At 51.1% G+C, this 20,581-nt stretch overlaps 1 protein-coding gene across 8 annotated transcripts in view; it reads right to left on the reverse strand.

Annotated features, from left to right (window-relative positions):
* Nucleotides 1–20,581, reverse strand: part of Mta1 (metastasis associated 1) — a 38,884-nt gene that overhangs the window by 4,363 nt on the left and 13,940 nt on the right. For 5 of the 8 annotated variants that reach the window (XM_038338175.2, XM_038338176.2, XM_038338177.2 and 2 more), the window contains exons 3-16: nucleotides 17,421–17,514; nucleotides 14,199–14,249; nucleotides 13,497–13,623; nucleotides 13,362–13,425; nucleotides 9,472–9,589; nucleotides 5,925–6,027; nucleotides 5,081–5,180; nucleotides 4,606–4,794; nucleotides 2,415–2,489; nucleotides 2,024–2,082; nucleotides 1,595–1,710; nucleotides 1,147–1,298; nucleotides 856–1,045; nucleotides 634–723 (exon numbers count right to left, since the gene is read on the reverse strand). In XM_038338175.2, the coding sequence (XP_038194103.1) occupies nucleotides 634–723; nucleotides 856–1,045; nucleotides 1,147–1,298; nucleotides 1,595–1,710; nucleotides 2,024–2,082; nucleotides 2,415–2,489; nucleotides 4,606–4,794; nucleotides 5,081–5,180; nucleotides 5,925–6,027; nucleotides 9,472–9,589; nucleotides 13,362–13,425; nucleotides 13,497–13,623; nucleotides 14,199–14,249; nucleotides 17,421–17,514 (1,528 nt within the window). Of the gene's footprint in view, nucleotides 1–633; nucleotides 724–855; nucleotides 1,046–1,146; nucleotides 1,299–1,594; nucleotides 1,711–2,023; nucleotides 2,083–2,414; nucleotides 2,490–4,605; nucleotides 4,795–5,080; nucleotides 5,181–5,924; nucleotides 6,028–9,471; nucleotides 9,590–13,361; nucleotides 13,426–13,496; nucleotides 13,624–14,198; nucleotides 14,250–17,420; nucleotides 17,515–20,581 lie in introns of those variants that run through there. The other 3 variants (XM_038338179.2, XM_038338178.2, XM_038338181.1) reach the window with 2 other exon arrangements.

Here is a 20,581-nt window from a genome sequence, read left to right on the forward strand (position 1 = left end):
GAACCCAACTGTCTGACTTAACCTCAGAATGTGCCATTTCTAAATGGTCAGTAGCACTGCTTAGAGATCTCAACAGTGTCCAGATCAACACGAGTAAGGCACTATCCCTGCAAGGCTGCTAGTCAGAAGAGCACCTTGACCACCAAGGGCTCAAAAAGGACTGCAATGTTGTCTGATCGTTGGGGAAAGGCATCCCTGCAGGTAGCAGGTGTTAACCCTGTCTTGGTAGACCTGTAGGTTGGGTTACACCTGGCATAAACCCTAGTCAGAAGTCAGGTGTGGTGGTGCACTCCTTTAATCTTAATACTTGGGAAACAGAGGCAGGAGGATCTCTGTGAGCTTGAGGTCAGCCTGGTCTACAGAGTGACTTCTGGGGCATCCATGGCTACACAGAGAAACTCTGTTTCAAATAGGACACAGGGCTACTGGGTAGCCAGAGAGATTAGAAACAAAGGGCCTAGGACTCAGGAGCAATAAGGGGACAGAAAGCAGCACTGTTCTCTGTGGGTATTCCTGAGCCTGGCACAGTGCAACTTAGGCCAAAAGGGCAGTTCTGGTGATCATGCAGTGTTTCCGAGATGGGCTGCTAGGATTAGAGTTAGAAAGCTATGTGCCACCCTTCCACCAGCTTACCAAGGTACCGGAGTACAGCTTCCAGGGGCTTCCGCGCTACCTGCTTCAGCACCAGTGGGCTCTGGGAAGCTTCGGGCAGCCGTGCCGTGCCTACAGGAGGACGAGGTAGAGTGAAGGACTATACTCCCCAAGAATCAAGGTCCTGACCTTTACCCCAACCTGGACACTCAGCTTGGTTGTGGTTTCTACTGGCGCCAAGAAAGGGAATAGGGGATGACTCACATTCAGCCTTGATTGCTGCACTGTTGATGGGCATGTAGGGGTGGCGTGCTGCATGCCATGGCCGTAGGATCTCACGGCATAAGCGCCGGGCAATGCGTGTCAACTTGGTAGTATGCAGGTAGAAGGCCTGCCTTGTCTTCATGGCAAACTTGGGGCTCCCACTGCTCCGGGCTGGGATGCCATGGGGACTCTGTGAAATGGGGCACACCACCCCAACACAGCACCATGACTGGAGGCCAAGGACCTGAGGCCTACATGCAGCAGGTGACAGGTATGGCATGTCACACTTACCATGTTATTGCGGTTTGGTCCCGGCCTCTCTCCATCTAACCGGGTTGGCATTTTCAAGCCACCATATTTCTTCCAATATGTCCAACAAGATGCGCAGAGGCGACACTGCATGTTAGGGGGACCCCAAGAATACCACTGGTAAGACTGTGTGGCTACGGACAACAAAGTTGGAAATAGACGGATTCTTAAGCAGAACCAACGGTGCAGAGAGCATCCCAGTGTCCCCCCAACCACCAACCATCCCACCCAGTGGCCCAGGGCCAAAGTAGGTCCACTTCACATTCCTGAGGAAGACTTCCAAACCACCCCCCACCACTGTAGCCCCGTTATGGTGAGTCATTCCAGGTTTGGGCACAGGGGCCTTCAGGGGCTCCATGAGTGCCACAGCCACGCAGTAGCATTCCCGTGGCCCCTGCTGCCCATGGTGGGTGTCAGGTACAGCACTTACTGTAACAGCTCTCGCAGGCCCGGCCAGCCCCGGGGCTCTGGCCTGGTGTCCCTGTGCCATTCACTACACTGGCCTTGACACTGTTGACGCTGATCTGGTTTGGATTTGGCTTGTTACTGATGGAGGAGAAGGATCAGTCACAGGTGCCCTGGGGTGTCTGTATCCCAACAGACATCCCTGTGCCCCTTGTCCGTTGTATTCTGGCTGCCAAACTCCATGCCCCAATATGCTGAGCACTAAACCCAGCTTGACTCCCGGGTCAAAAGAATTTGAATCCTCATCCCTCCTCCCCAGCTAAGAAGCTCATGAAAAGGGTGACGGAGGTTCCCTGACTTAGCTCAGGAGGCCACCTGACCCCAATGGATTCTAAGAGTCCCACACCCACTGCCCATCTACCACTGGCCCCCAGGAAAATAAGAATGAACTTACTAGTTGGGAATATAAACCTGCTTTAACTTGCTCTCTGCTTCAGCTGCTTTCAAACGTTTCTTAAAACAAAACAAAGGGTTAGGGAGTTCACCAGGCTGGCCAAGGCAGCAGGGAGACACCATTGTTTTTCCATCACTGGCTCCCTTGGAAAAGACTTGTGAAAATTTTTCATGGCTGCCCTCCTGGCCAACCTAGGACCAGGAAGTGGGGGTGTCAGGCTGGCTAGGGTTCAGTAATGTCCCTTCCCCCCCAGTCTCTGAGTCCTCTAGGGACCATTGCTCCTTCCTCTTTGTTCCAGTGCTTAGGGAAGGTATGAACAAATTAATGTGACTATATGGAGACTGTGGGGAAGGATGAGGTAGATGTGGTGTGGGAGAGGGGGATGGCCCACCTGCTGGACGTATCTGTCGGTAGTCTTCCACATGTAGTAATATTCAATGATGCTGGTGAGCGATTTCCATGGGAGCTGCGGGGGAGAAGGCAACATCATGGGTGGCAGAAACAGGACTACCCACAAAGGTAAGGAGTAGGGTAGCAGAGGCAAGAATGTCAATTCTGGTCCCCCACTAATGACACAACAACAAATCCTCTCCCCTGCTTGTGAACAACAGGAAGTGGGTGGCTGACCTTCCCTTGAAAACTCAGGATAGAACCTGAATGAGATGACAAGAACTTAGTTCTGTCCTTACTAAGGACCAGACATGAAAAGGACAAGACTGGCAGACCTTGTTGTCTTGCCCTTCTGCCCCCACCACGAGACAAAAGCAGGTCCTGACGGCTGTGTCACCATTCTCAGTGCTTTGCTCTGGTAGCACAAGAGGGTCCAAAACAAGGCGAGAGGCTCTTGCGCCACCCACAGCCAATGCTGTACTTCTCCTTGGCGGGAAAGCCAGCAGTGCTGCTTCTCTGGGGTAGTTAACGCCACAGCTTCTTACACAGATTCTTTATCCTTCCCCTTAGTATTTCGCTCAGTGTTGAGGGCTGGGGTGGCCTTTATCTTTCAGCACACAGTAGTGTGTAGAGCCCCTTGACCCTGCTCCTCTTCCAGTGCTTCCTGGGCCACATGCCAAGTGACTGAAATCTTTTCACCTCAAGCTGCTGTTTAAAAAATGGCACTTGTAATTTCAAAGGGCTCAATGGGCTGCTTTTGGCAGTGGTGGGGATCAAATCCAGGGTATCGCCCACGCAATCAAGCATTATACCACTGAGTTATACCAAGACTAGGGCTTTGGTCTTTACAGTCTAGCATGGTGGTTAGAAATGTCATCTCTGTTTCTTAATATTTACCAGCTTTATTTGTATGAACAATTGGTGGAGAGCAGACTCATGAAAGTGTGTTTTGTGGCATGGGGCTACACAAAAGCTGGGTTTGTCTGTTTTGTGGACAATCAATCCTGTTTCTGTATCTGGTTCACTTGATCCTCTGGCCAGTAGGCCTTGCTCTCCAGCAGGTGGCTCTGCAACCCTTTCTTTTGAGTCTCTGACAGACTCAGTTTATCTGCAGAATGGTGTCTAGAAATGTGCCGATTCTACAGGGCTGTCCACCCATTGGAGCAACCATGTCCAGCCCTCCCTCAAATGCTGCCAGCTCTGTTCTAATTGCTGTTTTCTTTCTATCCCATTCTTCTACTTTTTGTCTATAAAGGTTATGCTCACTTTATTTATTATTTTTTGTTTTGAAGACAGGTTTTTTTCTGTGTAACAGCTCTGGCTTTCATAAGACTCGCTCTATAGACCAGGCTGGCCTCGAACTCACAAAGATCTGCCTGTTTCTGCCTCCCAAGTGCTGAGATTAAAGGTGTGCACCACCACCGCCTGGCTGGTTTTTCAATCCAGTTACATGCCAGGCTGTCTAGGGGAGACTGTGGGTTCTGTGGGCCACGGAGTGACCAGCTCCTGGGGCTCCTGGGCTATGTCTTCTGACTGTCGGTCCTTCAAACCTCCTGTCCATGCCTATGCCAGCACTCTGCATGTTCCTGGCTCTCCCACCCTGGTCTGGACTTGCTGCTGCTAAGTTTGTTGGTTTTGTAGCAGGTTCTCACTATTACCCAGGCTGGTCTCAAACTCATATCTCAGCCTCCTGAATGCTGGGATTATAGAAATATTTCAACATGCTTATTAGCCTTGTTATTATTCTGGCAGTGCTCCCAATGGACAACAGAGTCTACTCACTACAACCTCAAGGCTGTAGAGAAGGTAGCCCAGCTGACTCATCTCCTTCACCAGAGTGTCTGCAGGCTTTCAGTCAAGTTTAGCACTATTCATTCAATCCTTTGGGGACTTGGGGACTCTGAGGGCTTAGGCCCTCTCATAGTAAAGACCCTGAAGTCTTTACTATGATTTACATAGGAGCGAGGCTCAACTTAGTTAAGAACAAAACAAGTTCAAGCAGTTTTGAGGATGAGTCTGGTAAGTCTTGAGGATGCCCCCAAGAGAGGCTCCTCCACAGTAGAATCCTAACTCCACAGTGAGTGCCTATGCGCAGACTGAAAGGGCAGGGGCCTGGACGCAGGCACAGGCATCTTCCTTGGTGAGAGATGGGGCCTGGCTAGCAACTACCACAGCCTCACTTAAGCACTTACAAAATCTTGTTGAATGTCTGTGAAATCTTTCCCATATTTTTCCAGAGCTTCCTCGAAAAGGTTGGCTTCTGATGCTGACCACTCCTCCATCTCATCCCTGCAGAGCACCGGCCCCCCCTGCGGCACGAGGGCTGAGATGGCCTTGGAGATGTCGTAGATGTTCTTGTGCAGCGTGTCCATAGCATGGAACTGTAAGACAGCAGGGCTCCCCTGGGTCCAGGCTGTCCCCAGGCCCTAAGGAGTATCTTCCTCAACCTGGGATGTGACCCCCCACTCTTTCAGGTCTCAAGGTAACAATCTAGTGGCTGCCAAGGCTCCTGGGTGGGAAATCCTCCCTAACTCCCTTGGCATATGTTAGACAAATCTAAGGTGTACCAGAAGAAAGAAGTCCTCAGTTTCCTTGCTAGGACCCTCTATGCCTCTGTGGCTGTTGGACCCCAGAAGAAAGCAGGGGAAGTGGCAGTGACCCACTCACCAGGGTGATGTCTCGGGAGGCTGCTGCGGCACTCATGTGCAGGCTAGGCTGCCGCACGGAGCTGCTGCAATCCAGGGCCCGTGCAAAGGTGCCCACGGAGCTGGGGAGAGGGAGATTCACTAACCACCAGAGCTGACCTGGAGGGATTGCCTCCACCAGGCAAGTCAGTGAGGGCCAGGACCCAAGTGGCACACCCACCAAAGGGTCTCTGGGGCTCAGTTGTAGAGGAGGCCAGGTAGAAGCTGCATGAGCAATTTGGTGGCATATGAGTTCCCATGTGCAAATGAGTCAGGGTAAAGAACATACAAAAAGTGCCTCGATGCTGGTCAGGAGAATTCTCCATCTCCACTGTGTCTGCTGGAGATCTCTCAGACCTGGGGATGCCAAGCCTCACCGTCTGTGGCAAAGGTAGACAGGCCTCCTCCTGGGCCATGCTGGAATTCACTTGGGCTTCAACTGCCCTGTGGGCTCAGTACTGGTTCTCTGGGGTCCTATCTCCTTCATTCAAGCAGCCTCCAGCCACCCACTCAGACAGCTGGGAGCTCTTTAGTTAGGTCCTAGCCTAGTCCTAGGAGAAGTGCCTGCCTATGGTGGAGATAGACCTCAGGGCACACAGTAAGAACAGAGGCCCAGACATACAGGTATACTTGTCATGGGATCTGCAGGAACCCGGGGACGTTTGCAGCCATAAAAGGTTGCATCCATACTCAGGGAAAGGTCTGAGCAGGAAACAAGGGCGAGACCATGGACTTCATGTTGGATGTACAAATTAAGGCCCCATGTCCCCAAGACCCACCACCATGCTGCAGGCAACAACTTGCTTACCCCTGGTTATTGGACTCACCGGGCCACTACAAGGAACTGGTCAATCTGCTTATCCACAAGTGGATTGTGGGCTTCCCACACCTTGGTCTCCAGTTTTGACTGATCACGGCCATCCTCCTCACCTATGGGAAACAAGCGTCACTTAGAGCAGAAAAGGCTGTGGGAAACACTCCAGAGTGAAACCAAAAATTCCATTTGTTCCCAGGCCCCACGGTATCACTTTTCCCCAGGTGATGGAAAGTACTGGCTTGACGGCGGGGGGGAGGGGGGCAGTACATATGTACATACACATAACCTACAATGGCACTTGGCCTGGGACGGGCTTGTATATCCTATACATACCCAATACCAAGGCTGGGCATGACCTGGGGAAGGGGAGGTGTCAGGCACCCTACTCTTCGATTTCTATTACTCTGGGAGTTACGCGACAATTAGTGAAGAAATAACTGTAATCACGAAGAGCACACAGCAGCACCCGAGAGTCTGGTGAACTGTACTGTGAGCCTGGCCAGGCCTGACTCTAGGGAGACGCCCCAAGGAGAAATCCCACAATCATCCATTGTCTGACTCTCCAGCCAAGGGCTACATTCATAATTTAATGAAGGTATCAGGCTTCAGAATTTGCATCAGATCCAATCAACTCCCCTTTGGTCCTTGGCATCAATGCACCATGTGTCCATGAACAGCCAGTACTTGAGTCCCTGCAGGGTACTGGGTTCCAAGTCAGGGCACGGAGCAAGCTCTCTAATAAAAGGACTGGATGTCTCCAAGGAGATATTTCTGGTCCTCTTAAAGAGTTACTATCTCTAGGCCCTAAATCCAGGGCAGGGCAGACCACAGAGGAAGCCCACCACCGCACTTCTGCGGGCAAAACCATGGACTTCACGGTCCCAGTATGGACCACGGTAAGGATTGAGGAGCTTGTATCATTATCAGGTGCTAAGCCCAGTTGGGTGGCAGCTGGGTGGGACCTGGCTTATCAAACAGCTGGCTCTCTGGGTACAAGGGTGCTTCCCTCTTGAGTTCTGTGTTCAGTAGACTGCCCATTGCTGACTTCTGTCCCATGGTTGAGCAGTCTACTGAACACTTGCAGTCACGGTCCACAGATGGATTTGATAACCTTTAGCCTATGCAGGCCTAGAACAGGGGCATTTCCCCAGTGTTGTGGGTAGGTTTCTCTCTTGGTGTGGACTGCACTCGATCCCTTCACCTGGAGTCACAGTGTGTAACACTTAGTATTCCAAGGTTTCAAAAACCAAGACACTGTTCAAAGCAAATGATGTGCAACTGTCTGAAACTGAAGCAAAGAACACCAGAGGATTCCCACCTACACTGCTCCTTTGAAATTTCCAACATAGTTAATGGAGGCAGGTATTCAATTTCATATTCAAATTCAAAGAGGGACTGTGGGTGGGGCTGGAGAGATGGCTCAGCAGTTAAGAACATGTATTGCTCTTCCAGAGGACCCAAGTTCAAGTCCCAGTACCCAAATTTCCAGTACCCATGTCTGGCAGCTCACAAACACCTCTGATCTCTGTGGGTACTCCTGACACATGGCATACACAGACATGAATAAAAGTAAGTATTTTTAAGAAAGACATCATGGGAAGCAACTGCCTTTGGGTCAAGAGGCTACAGAGGAGTACTAGGAGGGAAGAGGCCACGGTGGCAGGCCGTTCCTCTGGGGCCCTGAAGTGGTTCTCTTAGGGATGGATTCTCCTAGCACTCACCAATGAGCCAACAAATGCCTGGGACACATGGAACTGCTGGATTCTGGAGAACAGATGCTCCAATCGAGGTCCTCTGACCTTTGAGACCTCGCCAAGTCTCTGGTCCCTGTGTAACCTAAGCTCGTGTAGATTTCACAGGAAAGGCCTCTGTTACTTTCCTCCAACCCTTCCCCTGGCCAGGCTAAGAAAGCAGATACTGTGGCTTCAGCCCAGGAGGCTGGACATGGTTCAGGATTGCTTATAGAGCCTCAGAGCAGGGGCTGTTTGGGGAAGAAGCTGAACTGAGGCCAGCACAGGCAGCAGCTGGCTGGCTGAGGCTGTGCATGGGCATCAGGATGCCTAAGTGTCAGCAACGGGGTAACAGAGACTCAACCATGGGACAGAAGTCAGCAATGGGCAGTCTACTGAACAAAGAACTCAAGAGGGAAGCACCCTTGTACCCAGAGAGCCAGCTGTTTGATAAGCCAGGTCCCACCCAGCTGCCACCCAACTGGGCTTAGCACCACATTCTGAGATTAATAAGCACAGAAAACAAAGAATAAAAAGCACTAAAGGTAAAGAGAAGGACATGCAAAATGACGTGAACATGTGCTGATTAGGACCAAGTACTCTGAGACGGCAATGCACTGTACTAGCACAGCCTCAGAGACTAAGTACTCTCTTAAATTGAGCTAAGTTACATGGGATATGGAACCTCTGACAGGCTATTGAGACAGAGCCTGAGCACTTTATTAGGGGACAAAGGCCAGGGTCTCGAGCTCATAAGATCATTCTGCTAGGGCTAGGAAGGAAGATGTGGGGGGACCTGCAAGTCTCAGATGCTATGTCAGAGTTAGTAGATGTCAATCTGCTCTGGCGGTGGTAAAATCACTTCTGACCAAACCTGAGAAACTGAGTTTGATCTCTGTGACCCATCATTGTAGGATAGAACCTATTCTTGCAGGATGTCCTCTGACCACCAAACCCCTAAATACAGATTAATGAATAAATAAATGTAATTTTACACCACCCCAAAGAGGAGGTGGTATTGAGATGGTTCAGTATGCAAAAGTGCTTATAGCCAAGACAATTTGACATTTAAATTGACAATTTGAGTTCAATCTCTAGAGCCCACATGCTAGAAACAGATGACTCCTACACGTTGTTCTCTGACCTCCACAAGCACACTAAGAACCTGAACTAATCCTGGGTCTCACAGGGTAGATCTTCTGACCTCTACACACATCTCACACAAATGTAAAAACTACAATGAATCAAGTGTGGTGGCTGCTGCTGTATCCCCAGCGCTTTCAAGGCTGCAGCAAGAGGGCAGCAAGTTCAAGGTCAGTTTGGACTATGTAAAATAAGTGAGACTCTGTCTCAAAAAACGGGGAATGAATAGGGCTGGGGAAATGGTTCAGTGGTTAACAACACCGACTGCTCTTCAAGGGAACCTGGGTTCAGCTGCCGGCACCCACAGAGGAGCTCACAACTGCCTGTAACTCAGCCACGGAGATCTAACACCTTCTGACTCCATGGGCACTGCACAAAAGTGGTGCACCAATACACACTTGCAAGCAAAATATCCACACATGAAATATAAATAAAACGAAGAATGGGGCTAGGGGTGTGGCATGTGGCCGAGCAGCTGCCTAGCAGAAACAATATAAAACCAAAGTCATAATGAACCGCCAAAGGGAAATCCCAGATCAAAAAGCTACAGGGGTTCAACAGGTGGCTCTGGGGTTTGATTTGCCTATGGATTCCAATTTCCCCTAGGAAGGAGGTGTTGAAAGAGCCGAAGTCAAGGTTACCAAGGTTCCAGCTTCCTCCCTCCTGGCCTAGCCTGAACCTCACCTTCTCTTAGCAAGTCGGTGATGTCAGCCTGGTACCGGTTTCCTACTCGGATTTCCCCTTTATCTGCCAGGAGGGTCTTCTGCTGTGGGTCGTAGACTAGAGAATAGAAGAAGAAATCCTGAAAAACACCACACAAGACAGGCGTCAGGCGAGTTCTCTACCTCCAGCTGCTCCCAACAAGCCCGTCCAGTTCTGACGGTTTTGTGTGTGTGTGTGTGTGTGTGTGTGTGTGTGTGTGTGTATGTGTGTGTCCTGCCTGCCCATGACCCTGGGCGCAGAAGCCCCTACAGCAACAGAAATGAGGTACGAACTGGGAGGGAGGGCTGGAGAAATGGCTCAGCGGTTAAGAGCATTGCCTGCTCTCCCAAATGTCCTGAGTTTAATTCCCAGCAACCACATGGTGGCTCACAACCATCTAAAATGAGATCTGATGCCCTCTTCTGGTTTGCAGGTAGACACATAGACAGAATATTGTATACATAATAAATAAATAAATTAAAAAAAAAAAAAACAAACACTGGGAGGGACCCTCCTCAAACTTCTGCTGCAGAAGGTGCTCGTCTGGTTAGGAATTAAGAATTGATGAGTCATGAGCTTGCCAAGGTCACCGGGCACAGCCCCCTCACAAAAACCACTGTTTTTCTGTCACAGAAACAATTTCAATTCAGCTTATAAAAGCCAAGCATAGTGGTGCATCCTAGCACTTAAGAGGCAGAACCAAGCTCTGTGAGTTCACAGCCAGCCTGGTCTATACAATGAGTTCCAGAACAGTCAGGGCTATATAATAACCTATCTCAAATAGGTTTGTGTGGGGGACGGGGACAGAATTCAATTTATGAGAGCAACAAAAACCAAGGTACCTAGGAATAAATCCTACATGCTGCAGACAGGCAAGCACAGAGGTGCACAAGCACAGAGCTGGACACCATACCAGGCTGCAGCTTTCCATGGCTAACTGAGCTCAGTGCCTGGTCACTGGGCTGAAACTCACACTACAGCCCTTTTCAACCTTTCCCTGCCTCAGGCTTTAGTCCCACTGCTCTAGTCTCATTCCTCATGGGCGCATGGTGCTGGTTCTGAGTAGGAGTCTCCTGGGATCAATTCCACCCCATCATCTGACTCTCAGTGCTCCCAGTGATCTCGAGTTCCTGACCTGCACCTGTACACTCTGCCCCCAGACCTGTTGCCCAGCTCTTCCACAGCTCTTGGGCTGCTGGTCCTCATCTTTACATTCCACCCCATGACTACCAATTCCTCTGCCTCCTTTCCTAGCTCCTATTCTAAATCCTGCTACCACTCTGAAAATGACTTCTTTCAACTGCTGTATTGGGGCATTAGTACCACATACAAGACCTGTCAATCAACTGTTGCACTGGGGTGTTAGTACCACATACAAGACCTGTCAATGACGGCTGCTTTTCTAAGGGGTCCAGCCCACCCAGTGGACAGTGTTGCTGTCCCAGACCTGTCACTGTTCAGACCCTATACCACTTCTCTGAATTACAAAAAGCATAGCCTGTTTCATGCTAAGTCTCAGTAGTAGGAAAGTCTGGGTGGTCTGACCATACTAGCCATCCCTTTCATTGGCTATTCTCTGTGGTAGAGGCTGCTTTTTTTGGTGGGTCCCTGTTCCTTTCTGTCCCTTTTTTTTCTTCTTTGGTTTTCGGAGATAGGGAACTTACTCTGTAGACCAGGCTGGCCTCGAACTCACAGAGATTCACCTGCCTCTCTGCCTTCCACGTGCTGGAATTAAAGGTGTGCACCACCACTGTCCAGTAGAGTCCCTGTTTCTTGAGACTTTGTCTGTGAGGGCTGAGGCCTAGGCAAAGTATGATTCTCAGAGACTACTGGTAGTTATGCCTAGTAAACCACAGGTATGGGGCGGGGTATAGGGGGAGCTGGTTTCAGACACACACAGCAGTGAGGTGCCCAGCCAGAAGCAGCAGGAACCTGCTCCTCTCATCACTCAGGTATTGCGTGTTTCCTAAACATCTAAATGGAAAACAGTATCAAAGAACACATGGGCTCCACCACCTGGAACCCTGCCTAGGCTGTCTGTGTGCCGCCCTATGACTGGGACTGCCACTGTGTGTGCCATATTACCACTGGTCTCTGGCTCACAAATGCTTGTGACTCTTCCCATCCTGCAGTCAGCCTTCTCCACAGCTGCCAGCAGGGGTCTTTCCAAAGTCCTCTTTGCCCAGGAGAAACATTCTCAGCAGCAACCACAGCCTCTTCCCTAGACTCCTGTGCAGCTAATAGTCCTTCACGGCCTCTTCCGTAGGCCCTGCCTGCCTGGAAGACTATCGGTGCACATCTCATGGCTGCTTAGATTCCTAGTCCTGGAGGACTTCAAAAAGTCTCACCAGAACATATCCATGGCTGCTCAGACTAGTGGCCCTGAAGGGGCTCATGTAGCAACAGCTGAACCACCATGTCCAACTATTTCTGGGCTCTGCATGGCAGGAGTGGGGCTATGTCTGAGAACATGGGGTAGCATCCCTACAGAGTAGGTTCACAGTGAGCACTGCATTTAGTCAAGCCCTGTGTGAGGGTGTGAGCTGAGCTCGGGCCATATTTTGCCATTCTGGTACTCTCAAACTTCAATGGCACTCCCTGGAGGCATATAGGTAATGGGGCCCTTCTAGGCCAGCCTGAGCTGGCTGTACATGGGAGCCTTGGGCCACAAGACTCAAGCTGAAGTAGTAGAACCCTAGAGTCTGGGTCCCAGGGAGGATATGGTGGTGGAGGAGGTGAAGGTGGAGGTGGTGGAGGTGGAGGTGGAGGAGGTGGAGGTGGTGGTGGTGGTGGTGGTGGAGGAGGTGGAGGAGGTGGAGGTGGTGGAGGTGGTGGTGGGGTGGGGTGGAGGTGGTGGTGGAGGTGGAGGTGGTGGTGGAGGTGGAGGTGGAGGTGGTGAGGAGGTGGTGGTGGAGGAGGTGGTGGAGGTGGTGGTGGTGGTGGAGGTGGTGGTGGTGGTGGAGGTGGTGGTGGAGGTGGAGGAGGTCGAGGAGGTGGAGGTGGAGGAGGTGGAGGTGGATGTGGTGGTGGAGGTGGAGATGGAGGTGGTGGAGGTGGTGGTGGTGGTGGAGGTGGTGGAGGTGGTGGTGGTGGAGGAGGTGGAGGTGGTGGAGGTGGTGGAGGAGGTGGAGGAGGTGGAGGTGGTGGTGGTGGTGGAGGTGGATGTGGTGGTGGAGGAGGTGGTGGTGGTGGTGGAGGTGGTGGTGGAGGTGGTGGAGGAGGTGATGGAGGTGTGACAGTGGCGGTGCTGTGAAACGGGACACACCTGCTTCCTACCTATGAGTGTCCCTTTCACAGGCCACACCCTCTGAGTAACTGACAAGCCAGCCATCTAGCCTCAGAAACCTGACCTTCCTACAACTCAGGGACTTTGCTTCTCCAGAGACACTAGTTTCTCTGGTGTGTGTGTGGGGGGGTGGCATCTAATGGGTAATGCCCAACTATGTGCAGAGTGACCCTACATTAAGAACTTCTTGCCCCAAAGGCAGCAATTCCCACAAAGGCCAGCAGCCCTGAGGTCACTTAGACTATGGACAGAGATGTCCTGTGTAGGCTTCTGTTTCCCATGTGATACCCACAAAGGTTTTTTTTACAAGCACCCAGGTAGAAGACAAGGTGACTCTTCTCCTGGAACCTTGGCTAAGAAGGCAGAAGTGCTCACCAGTTCCAACCATTTATTCCTCCAGAGTTGAGACCTCCACATAGGAGTCATCTTGAAGGAATGCCTATCAACACTTGAAAAGACCAATAGGATCCAGGCGCACTTCTCTGAATCCTGCTCACAGGGTGCTGTGGGTAGGGAAGGAGCTGTGGTACCATTAAAAAGGCAGGCATCATGGTGCCAGGCCAAAAGACAGTAGGATGGGTCTTACCTCACGCTCCAGGTAGGACTTGAGTGACTCAGTCTCATTGAGCAGGGTAACACTGCATTTGCCCCTGGAAGAGAAGAACGGGTAAGAGGAGGAGGGGCAGGCAGCAGGACACCGGGTAGGGGCCCCGAGAACTACCTGATATGGGTGGCAGGCAGTGACTCCAACTGCCGAGAGAGGAACAGTTCCCGATGCCGCAGCTGATGCTTCAGTTTCTCAGGCAGGTCCACCATCTCTGGGTTCTCTACCTCTTCCTCCACTTCCCCTAGAGGACAAAGAGATCCTTTCAGTCATCCCTGAAGATGGCAGCTGAGAGCCCTGACCCCCACGCTAGCTCTCCCCGGTACAGGGCACCAAGCACAGGAGGGCCACTTTCCTGCCTAGCACATCTCCTGCCCATTTCAAGGTGGCTCAGGAGCTCTGGGCAGGTTCCCACAGATACCCTGGAACCCTAGAATATAGGGCTCAGCATCAGGACAGGAGGAGGAGGAGGACAGTGTTCAAACTGGCCTCAGAAGCAGCAGGCAGAGAGAGGCAGGAAAAACATGGGCATACTACATGTTCAGGACAGGAAGTTTCATCCACCAGCCTGAGGCGGGGCGGCCCTGCACAAAACACAGTAGATTTCCTGCACTAGCAGGACAACCCCTTGAGGCCTAGGCTACAGCCAAGACCGGGCTACAGACTGAACACAGGGAACCCCAGCCCTCAGCCGGCTGGCGGGGCATACAGGGATGGGCATGCAGGCAGCCCATCCAGGATACATCCACCTGTGCGACGCCCGCCCCAGCCCAGGGACACAGACGCGAGGACACCCTCCTTGCAAAGGTCGGCTCTTACCTTCCTCGCCGGTGTCCGCCCCCGGTCCGGCTCTATAGCAGACTGACAGGGCTACATAACAGACAGACAGCGCCCAGATGGCAGGTTAGGGCCAGTGCCAGCGCTTGCTCCCTGCCCAGGGCCCGGACCGAGGAGGCATGGGGGCCACAGGCCTCCCAGTAGAGGACAAATACCACCCAGCCAACGACTACCTGTGTCTCCTGACTGCTCCAACATTCAGGCCACCCACCCAAGACCCATTCCTCTTCCAACTACTGCCCAAGACCTTCTATGAGTGTAGCTCTTGCCTGCCCCAACAAGAATGCTCACACACATTCCACCAATCAGGTCCTAGCTCCTACTAATGGCAAGTACAGGAGCCAGAGGCTTCCAGACAAGACTGCCCAGAGAAGGGCAAGAAAACCACAGGACAGCGGTGGAGTGACTACTGGGAAAAACCCAGGCTATACCAAACATCAGGTGGTTTGGCTATTGTCCACTACCCTGTATCAACAAAATACTCCTTTGTCTATCCCAGATCCCCAAATTGGGGCATATGGAATAGTGTGCATAATGAAAGCCCAGGCATGCCTAGTGTGTCCAGCAGGGGGCGAGCCCTGCCAACACCCACAGCTCCAAAAGCCTGCCAGACATGGCTGCTCTCTATTGCCTCCATGTGGTGACTGCAGGGCATTCTGGCACTTTGGGGAGGGGAATCCTTAGCCTTAGGCACTTTAGATGGAGGCCAGGGCTGGGAGATTTGTTCTCAGTAAGACTGGGCCCCAGGAGCCTGGGGCATCTCCATTGAGCTATTTTCCTACCAAACAAGGCAGGCAGGTCTGTTCAGAGCAGCTCCTGCCCAGAAGACAGGAGCTATGCAGGCACATCATCTAGAAACTGAGATGTCATAGTTACATGAGGCCCAGCCAACACATAGGTTAGCTTTTGTGCACACCCACTGTGCATTATATAGTACATAGGGAACATAGCCAAACCCTCCCTGTAGAGGGGCCTGTGGGCTGCATCAACATCAGGTTCCAGGCACAGTCCCCCACAAACCTGACAGGCACCCTTATCTCTTCTAGCCCTGGAGTAGAACCAGACCCCATCACACAGCTACATGCACAGCCTCTGGCTCCAGCTCTCCCTAGAGATCTTTCAAAGGACATCTGAAGGCAGATAAGGCAGCCCCAACCCATATTCTAAGCACCCCTCCCCGCCCAGGCGCAGAAGCACCAGCTCTGGGCTCCCATGCTACCTCCAGTCTCTCTCTAAGCCCTAACTTTGCTCTGGAGGGTACTGGGTAGACGCCAGGCCACACTTCCCTCTGTGGACATCTGGAAGGGGTTCCTCCTATGGATGCACCACAAGTTACAGGGTCTTTTTCCCCATCTGAGGGCAGTGCTTGGGCTAGATATCCTGGTAGGGTACCAACTGGGAAGCCAGAGACTCCCGGACCACAAGGCAGGTCACTCTCTGGGTCTCCTGTGTAATGCCTCCCCAACCACTGTAGAACCAGCTGTGTGGGCCCTGGCTATAGGAGGCTCTATGTAATCAGGAGGCAGTCCCAGGGAATGGGGCACTTGGCATTCACAGGACAGGCCAAGAGAAGTCAGCCAGGAGACCCTAGTACCCTTGATGCCTGCCTCCTTGACTTGATGAAGCTCAGAGGAGGCCTGGCCAGAGATACCCCATGTAGCTTTTCTGGGAGCACAGTGTGGAGGCTCTGAGGACTCCCTCATTCTGGAAGGTCCTCCACACTGAGGTAAACCTCCTGAGACTCTGAGTCTTCACACCATACACCCTCCTTCAGAGAGACAGCAGCACCTTGGGGCATCTAGACAGCAGAAGTTCTGACTGCAGTGGTCCTTAAAGTAGGTCACTCCTTCTAGCAGACCATTCCCCTCTCCTGTGGTAGACACAAGATGACTCCAACTTTATTGCAGACTTGAGACCCACATCCACAGGTTACAATCATGTCTAACATTTACATAGCATGAAGCATATGCACCTATAGGCCAGAGCATGGGCTTTGAGGTCAGAGGTCAAGGGAGCCTGACTTTGTATCCAAAAGGTCTCCAGAGATGGTCCAAGCTGCATTTTCATTTTAGAAGCAAAACCAAAGGGTCACAATGCTGTGCTATCTTGTCACTCACGGATGCCTATAGCATGACAATAACTTCTGCATAGCTAACCCTGCTCTCAAGTCAGCTCTAGCTCCTCCTTGCTCCTCCCTAACCTAGTCCCAGAGCTGGGGAGGACAGCTAGTGCCAGACACCCTGTCTCTCAAACACTCCTGCTTGGGGTAGGTTTCTAGGGTTCCCATCTGATTGGCTGTCACCACAAGGATATTCTGGCTCCTAACCCTACTCCCACCAGTTAGAAGTGAGGATGATGGAGTATGGGCACAGGTGTGTGTGTGTGTGTGTGTGTGTGAGTGTGTGTGTGTGCGCGCGCGTGCATGTACGCGAGTGCTATAAGTGGGCTTGAGCCCTTTACCCAGCAAGAGTCAGGAATAATACCTATTGAACTACTGATGGAAAAGTACCCTCCTGGGTGGACAGCCCAGGCAACTCTGCTCCTCCCCTGCTCGGAGACAGCACTCACAGTGACCACAGCCTTACGGTTCCCAGGCTCAGGCAGAAGCCCTGGGTGAAGGGCTCAGCAGTTGTTCAACATTCACACAGACCTGCTCCAGTCATGATTCCCAAGCACAAAACATCAGCGGTCTATGTGGGTCTGTTTCAGTGAGATGTCAGACCCTGTGCATGAGGACCAGGCCAAGGTCCCAGTAGGGAGGAAAAGCACCCTTGGACCATGCTTATTAGACTTGGGCCTGAGTTCCCTTGAGCAAGGAGGAAGGTCTTTGATTCTGAAAACATAGTCATCTTCCAGTGAAAGGAAAATAGTATATCTCAAGAGCCAGACAGTGACTACAGCCAGTACCTTCCTTATCATCTGTCCCACGGGTCTGAGCCAGGTATACCAACATCCCACACTGGTCCGTAACTATGGGCATGGGGCAAGAGGCACGAAGAGGAATGTTGTACCCTAGTCCATGGTAAGCAGGATCTGAGAGGATGATGCACTAACACAGGGCAATAAAGGTGTCACCAGAATCCAGCTACAGATAGGACAGCAAAGAGCAGGCCAGCAGAACAGCCTCAGTGAGGCCAGGACCCAAGAGTAAGTAAGCACTGAAGGGGACAGGCATATCACCCCAGGGGAAAGGCTGAGACTCACTTGCATGCTTGTCGGCCAGGGCGATGAGGCTGCTGGATATGTCTCGCCTTCTGTAGAAACACACCACCTTGGCCTCCACATTCCCGTTGGCTGTCTGTAACAGCAAGGCAGAGATAGCTGAACAATGCAGACCCCAAAAGGGACCTCAAGACAAGACCAAGTCTCCAAACAGAAACGTTCAGAAGAAAATGACAGATCTCCAATACCTAGGTCCAGGTGTGGGGCCTCAAGGAGTGAGCTGAGAACAGCCATACCCCTGACACATCCAAAGTCAGGTAAATGTGACCAAAGGGTAATGGACACTAGACACATATAATGATCGCCCCATCCAGTGACCTGGCTTATGAAAGTCTACATTAGAGGGGCTCCACCAAGACAGTGGCGGCCCTGCTTGATTTACCAGAAATCCTAAGGACAGCCCTGCTATAGACTGCAGTCACCCTCCTTCCGTGCTAGCAGTAGAGACTCAGTCTACCACTTGAACCCACAGGAACCAGCAAGGTGAGGCCTTGAGTCAACTGCATGCCTTGACCTGGGCTGCTGTAACACTCCGCATGCTAGCATTATACTATATAACTAGCCAGGGTTCACACAAATGCTAAATAATGCAGGGCACGTCTGTAATCTCAGCACTTGAGAGGCAGGGGCAGGCAGTGTTCTGTGTGTTGAAAACCAGCCTGGTCTATACAATGAGTTCCAGGCAAGTCAGGACTATACAGTGAGACCACGTCTGAAAACTAATATTAATAATAATGGTGCTATGATGCAAGGTTATAACCCTGGCTAGTGTTCCCACCCCGGGGTGGAGATGTATAAATTACTATGCTCTACACAAGGTGTCTGTCTCCTCACTCCTGTTTATCCACCCTGTTCACTCACTTATATTGGCATGGTCTGTGGTCACCTGCTATATCCAGAGCCATCATCTAAGAGAACTCTATCCCTCCTGTGCTCAGGTCAACCTTCTACAGCCACTGGAGTCTCCCTGGTTGGCTCTTGTATCTGACAAACTTCACCATGGTGAAGCAGCTCATAGTCTGAAGCATCAACACTCAACAGTGAGTCTTGCAGTGACAATAGCCCCACCCCAAGATAGCCACTTCGGCTGACCTCCACAGGTTCTGACAGTTACTGTAGGCCAGAGCTCACTCTGCATCCAGCCCAATACTATTATACATCTCCCAATTCGGTATTTTAATGCTGTTCCACGTTCATACCCTGTCTTCATTTCTTTTTCTGTTGCTAAGCTGTTATTTTGGTTGAGTACCTTAAGGGAGAAAAGGACTTAGCCTGGCTCATAGTTCCATATTACAGCCCACCACGGCAGAGAAGCCACAGCAGCCGCAGGAACGAGCTTGAGACAGCTAGTCACATGGTATCCATGTAATATGGATATATATGATATATCACATGCCAGGAAGCAGCGATGAATGCCTGCTGCTGCTTTCTCTGCTTACACAGTCCTGGATCTCAGCCAGTGAATGGCGCTCCTAGAAGTGGGTGGGTCCTCCCACCTCAGTGAACATAATCAAGATAAGACTCCCAAGGTGTGCCCAGAGGGCGGCCTTGCATGTGATTCTAGATTCTGTCAAGTTGACAATACTAATCCACCACCACACACTCTGATGGCATATAACCACAGAAAGATGGCTGAGCTAATACTGTGACATTGCTCCTTCCTCTCCATTCCTCAAATCCACGTTCATTTACATTTACTTAGCTTCCCACTCAACTATCTATCATGGAATCCCCTGAACAGCTTACAAGTGGGGTCTAGGAACAAATGTCCAGATCTGATCATTGGAGACACTCCCACATCACCTTCATGGGTGACTTAAGCTGGGATAACTCTCAGTACACCCAGGATGACGGCCTCGCTGTAGCAGTGATCAGCTTCCATGGCCTTCTGAGAGGCTGGCAGGTACAGTCACCAGCCCGACATGGTCTCACTATGTAGCCCTAATTTGACTTGAACTTACTATGTAGACCAGGCTGGTTTCAAATTCAGAGTTCCACTGCCCCTGTCTCTAGAGTCCTGGGATCAAAGGCATGTACATCCACCACCGAAGCCCTCTAAATTACTCTCTCTCATGTTCTGAATGACAAGACACACCCAAGAAGACCCTTCGTTCGGTCCTTATTCCTTGGATCACGCATTGGGGGACTCGTTTCCTTAATTCCTCCTACGTAGGTTTGGGTTTTCTGATCTGTGTCACTATTCCTGCTCTACTCTCTAGAAAGCATCCTTAATTGCCACCAATCTTCCTTTTCTGTTTTCACTTCTAGAAGTTCATGCTCATTTTGGGAGCTTCTCTCACTTTGTCCCTGGTCACAGCACCTGCCCATGCTTGGTACTTTCTCCTCCTTCCTGAGGTCCTGGACTCTGTCCCCTATACTAGCAGTTCCTTTTCCTCCTAGCTCCATGTTCATGTATACACTAATGTTGCACAGCCTCTGGAGGCCAGGAGTTTCTTATCATTAAAGGTACTTTAATGTTTCCTCTGTAACAGGGTCCTGAAGCAATTGCATGTATGTTGAGCATGCTAGCTGTGGATGGCAGCCAGGGATATCAGGCAAGTCATACCGCCTTGTTAACCTCATGTGTTAAAGGGTGAGACCTAGAGTACCTCTTACAGACTGTGGAGACCAAAGGTATGTACAGTCTACCATAGAGGTTCATATCATACCTAATAGAGATCCAAGGCCAAGGCCAAAACAGAAGCCCAGATAGGAGCTCCATCCTTTTTTTTTTTTTTTTATCTCTCCCCAAGAAAGGGTTTCTCTGTGGCTTTGGAGCCTGTCCTGGAACTAGCTCTTGTAGACCAGGCTGGCCTCGAACTCATAGAGTGATGGAGGAGAGTTATCTGTCTATGTTTCTTTCATTGGTTAATTAATAAAAAAAACTGCCTTGGCCCTTTAAGAACAAAAAATTAGGTAGGTGGAGTAGACAGAACAAAATTGTGGGAACAAGGAAGTAGAGTTGGAGAGACGCTTCAGGCAGTCACGATAGTGAGTCTCCATGCTGCTCCTCTCCGAGATGGACGCAGGTTAAGATCTCTCCTGGTAAGCCACACCTCGTGGTGCTACCCAGATTACTAAATATGGGTTAAAGGAAGATGTGAAAATTAGCCAATAAGAGGCTAAAACTATGGGCCAGGCAG

Source organism: Arvicola amphibius, chromosome 7 (assembly GCF_903992535.2).
Source record: "Arvicola amphibius chromosome 7, mArvAmp1.2, whole genome shotgun sequence".
Taxonomy (NCBI): domain Eukaryota; kingdom Metazoa; phylum Chordata; class Mammalia; order Rodentia; family Cricetidae; genus Arvicola; species Arvicola amphibius.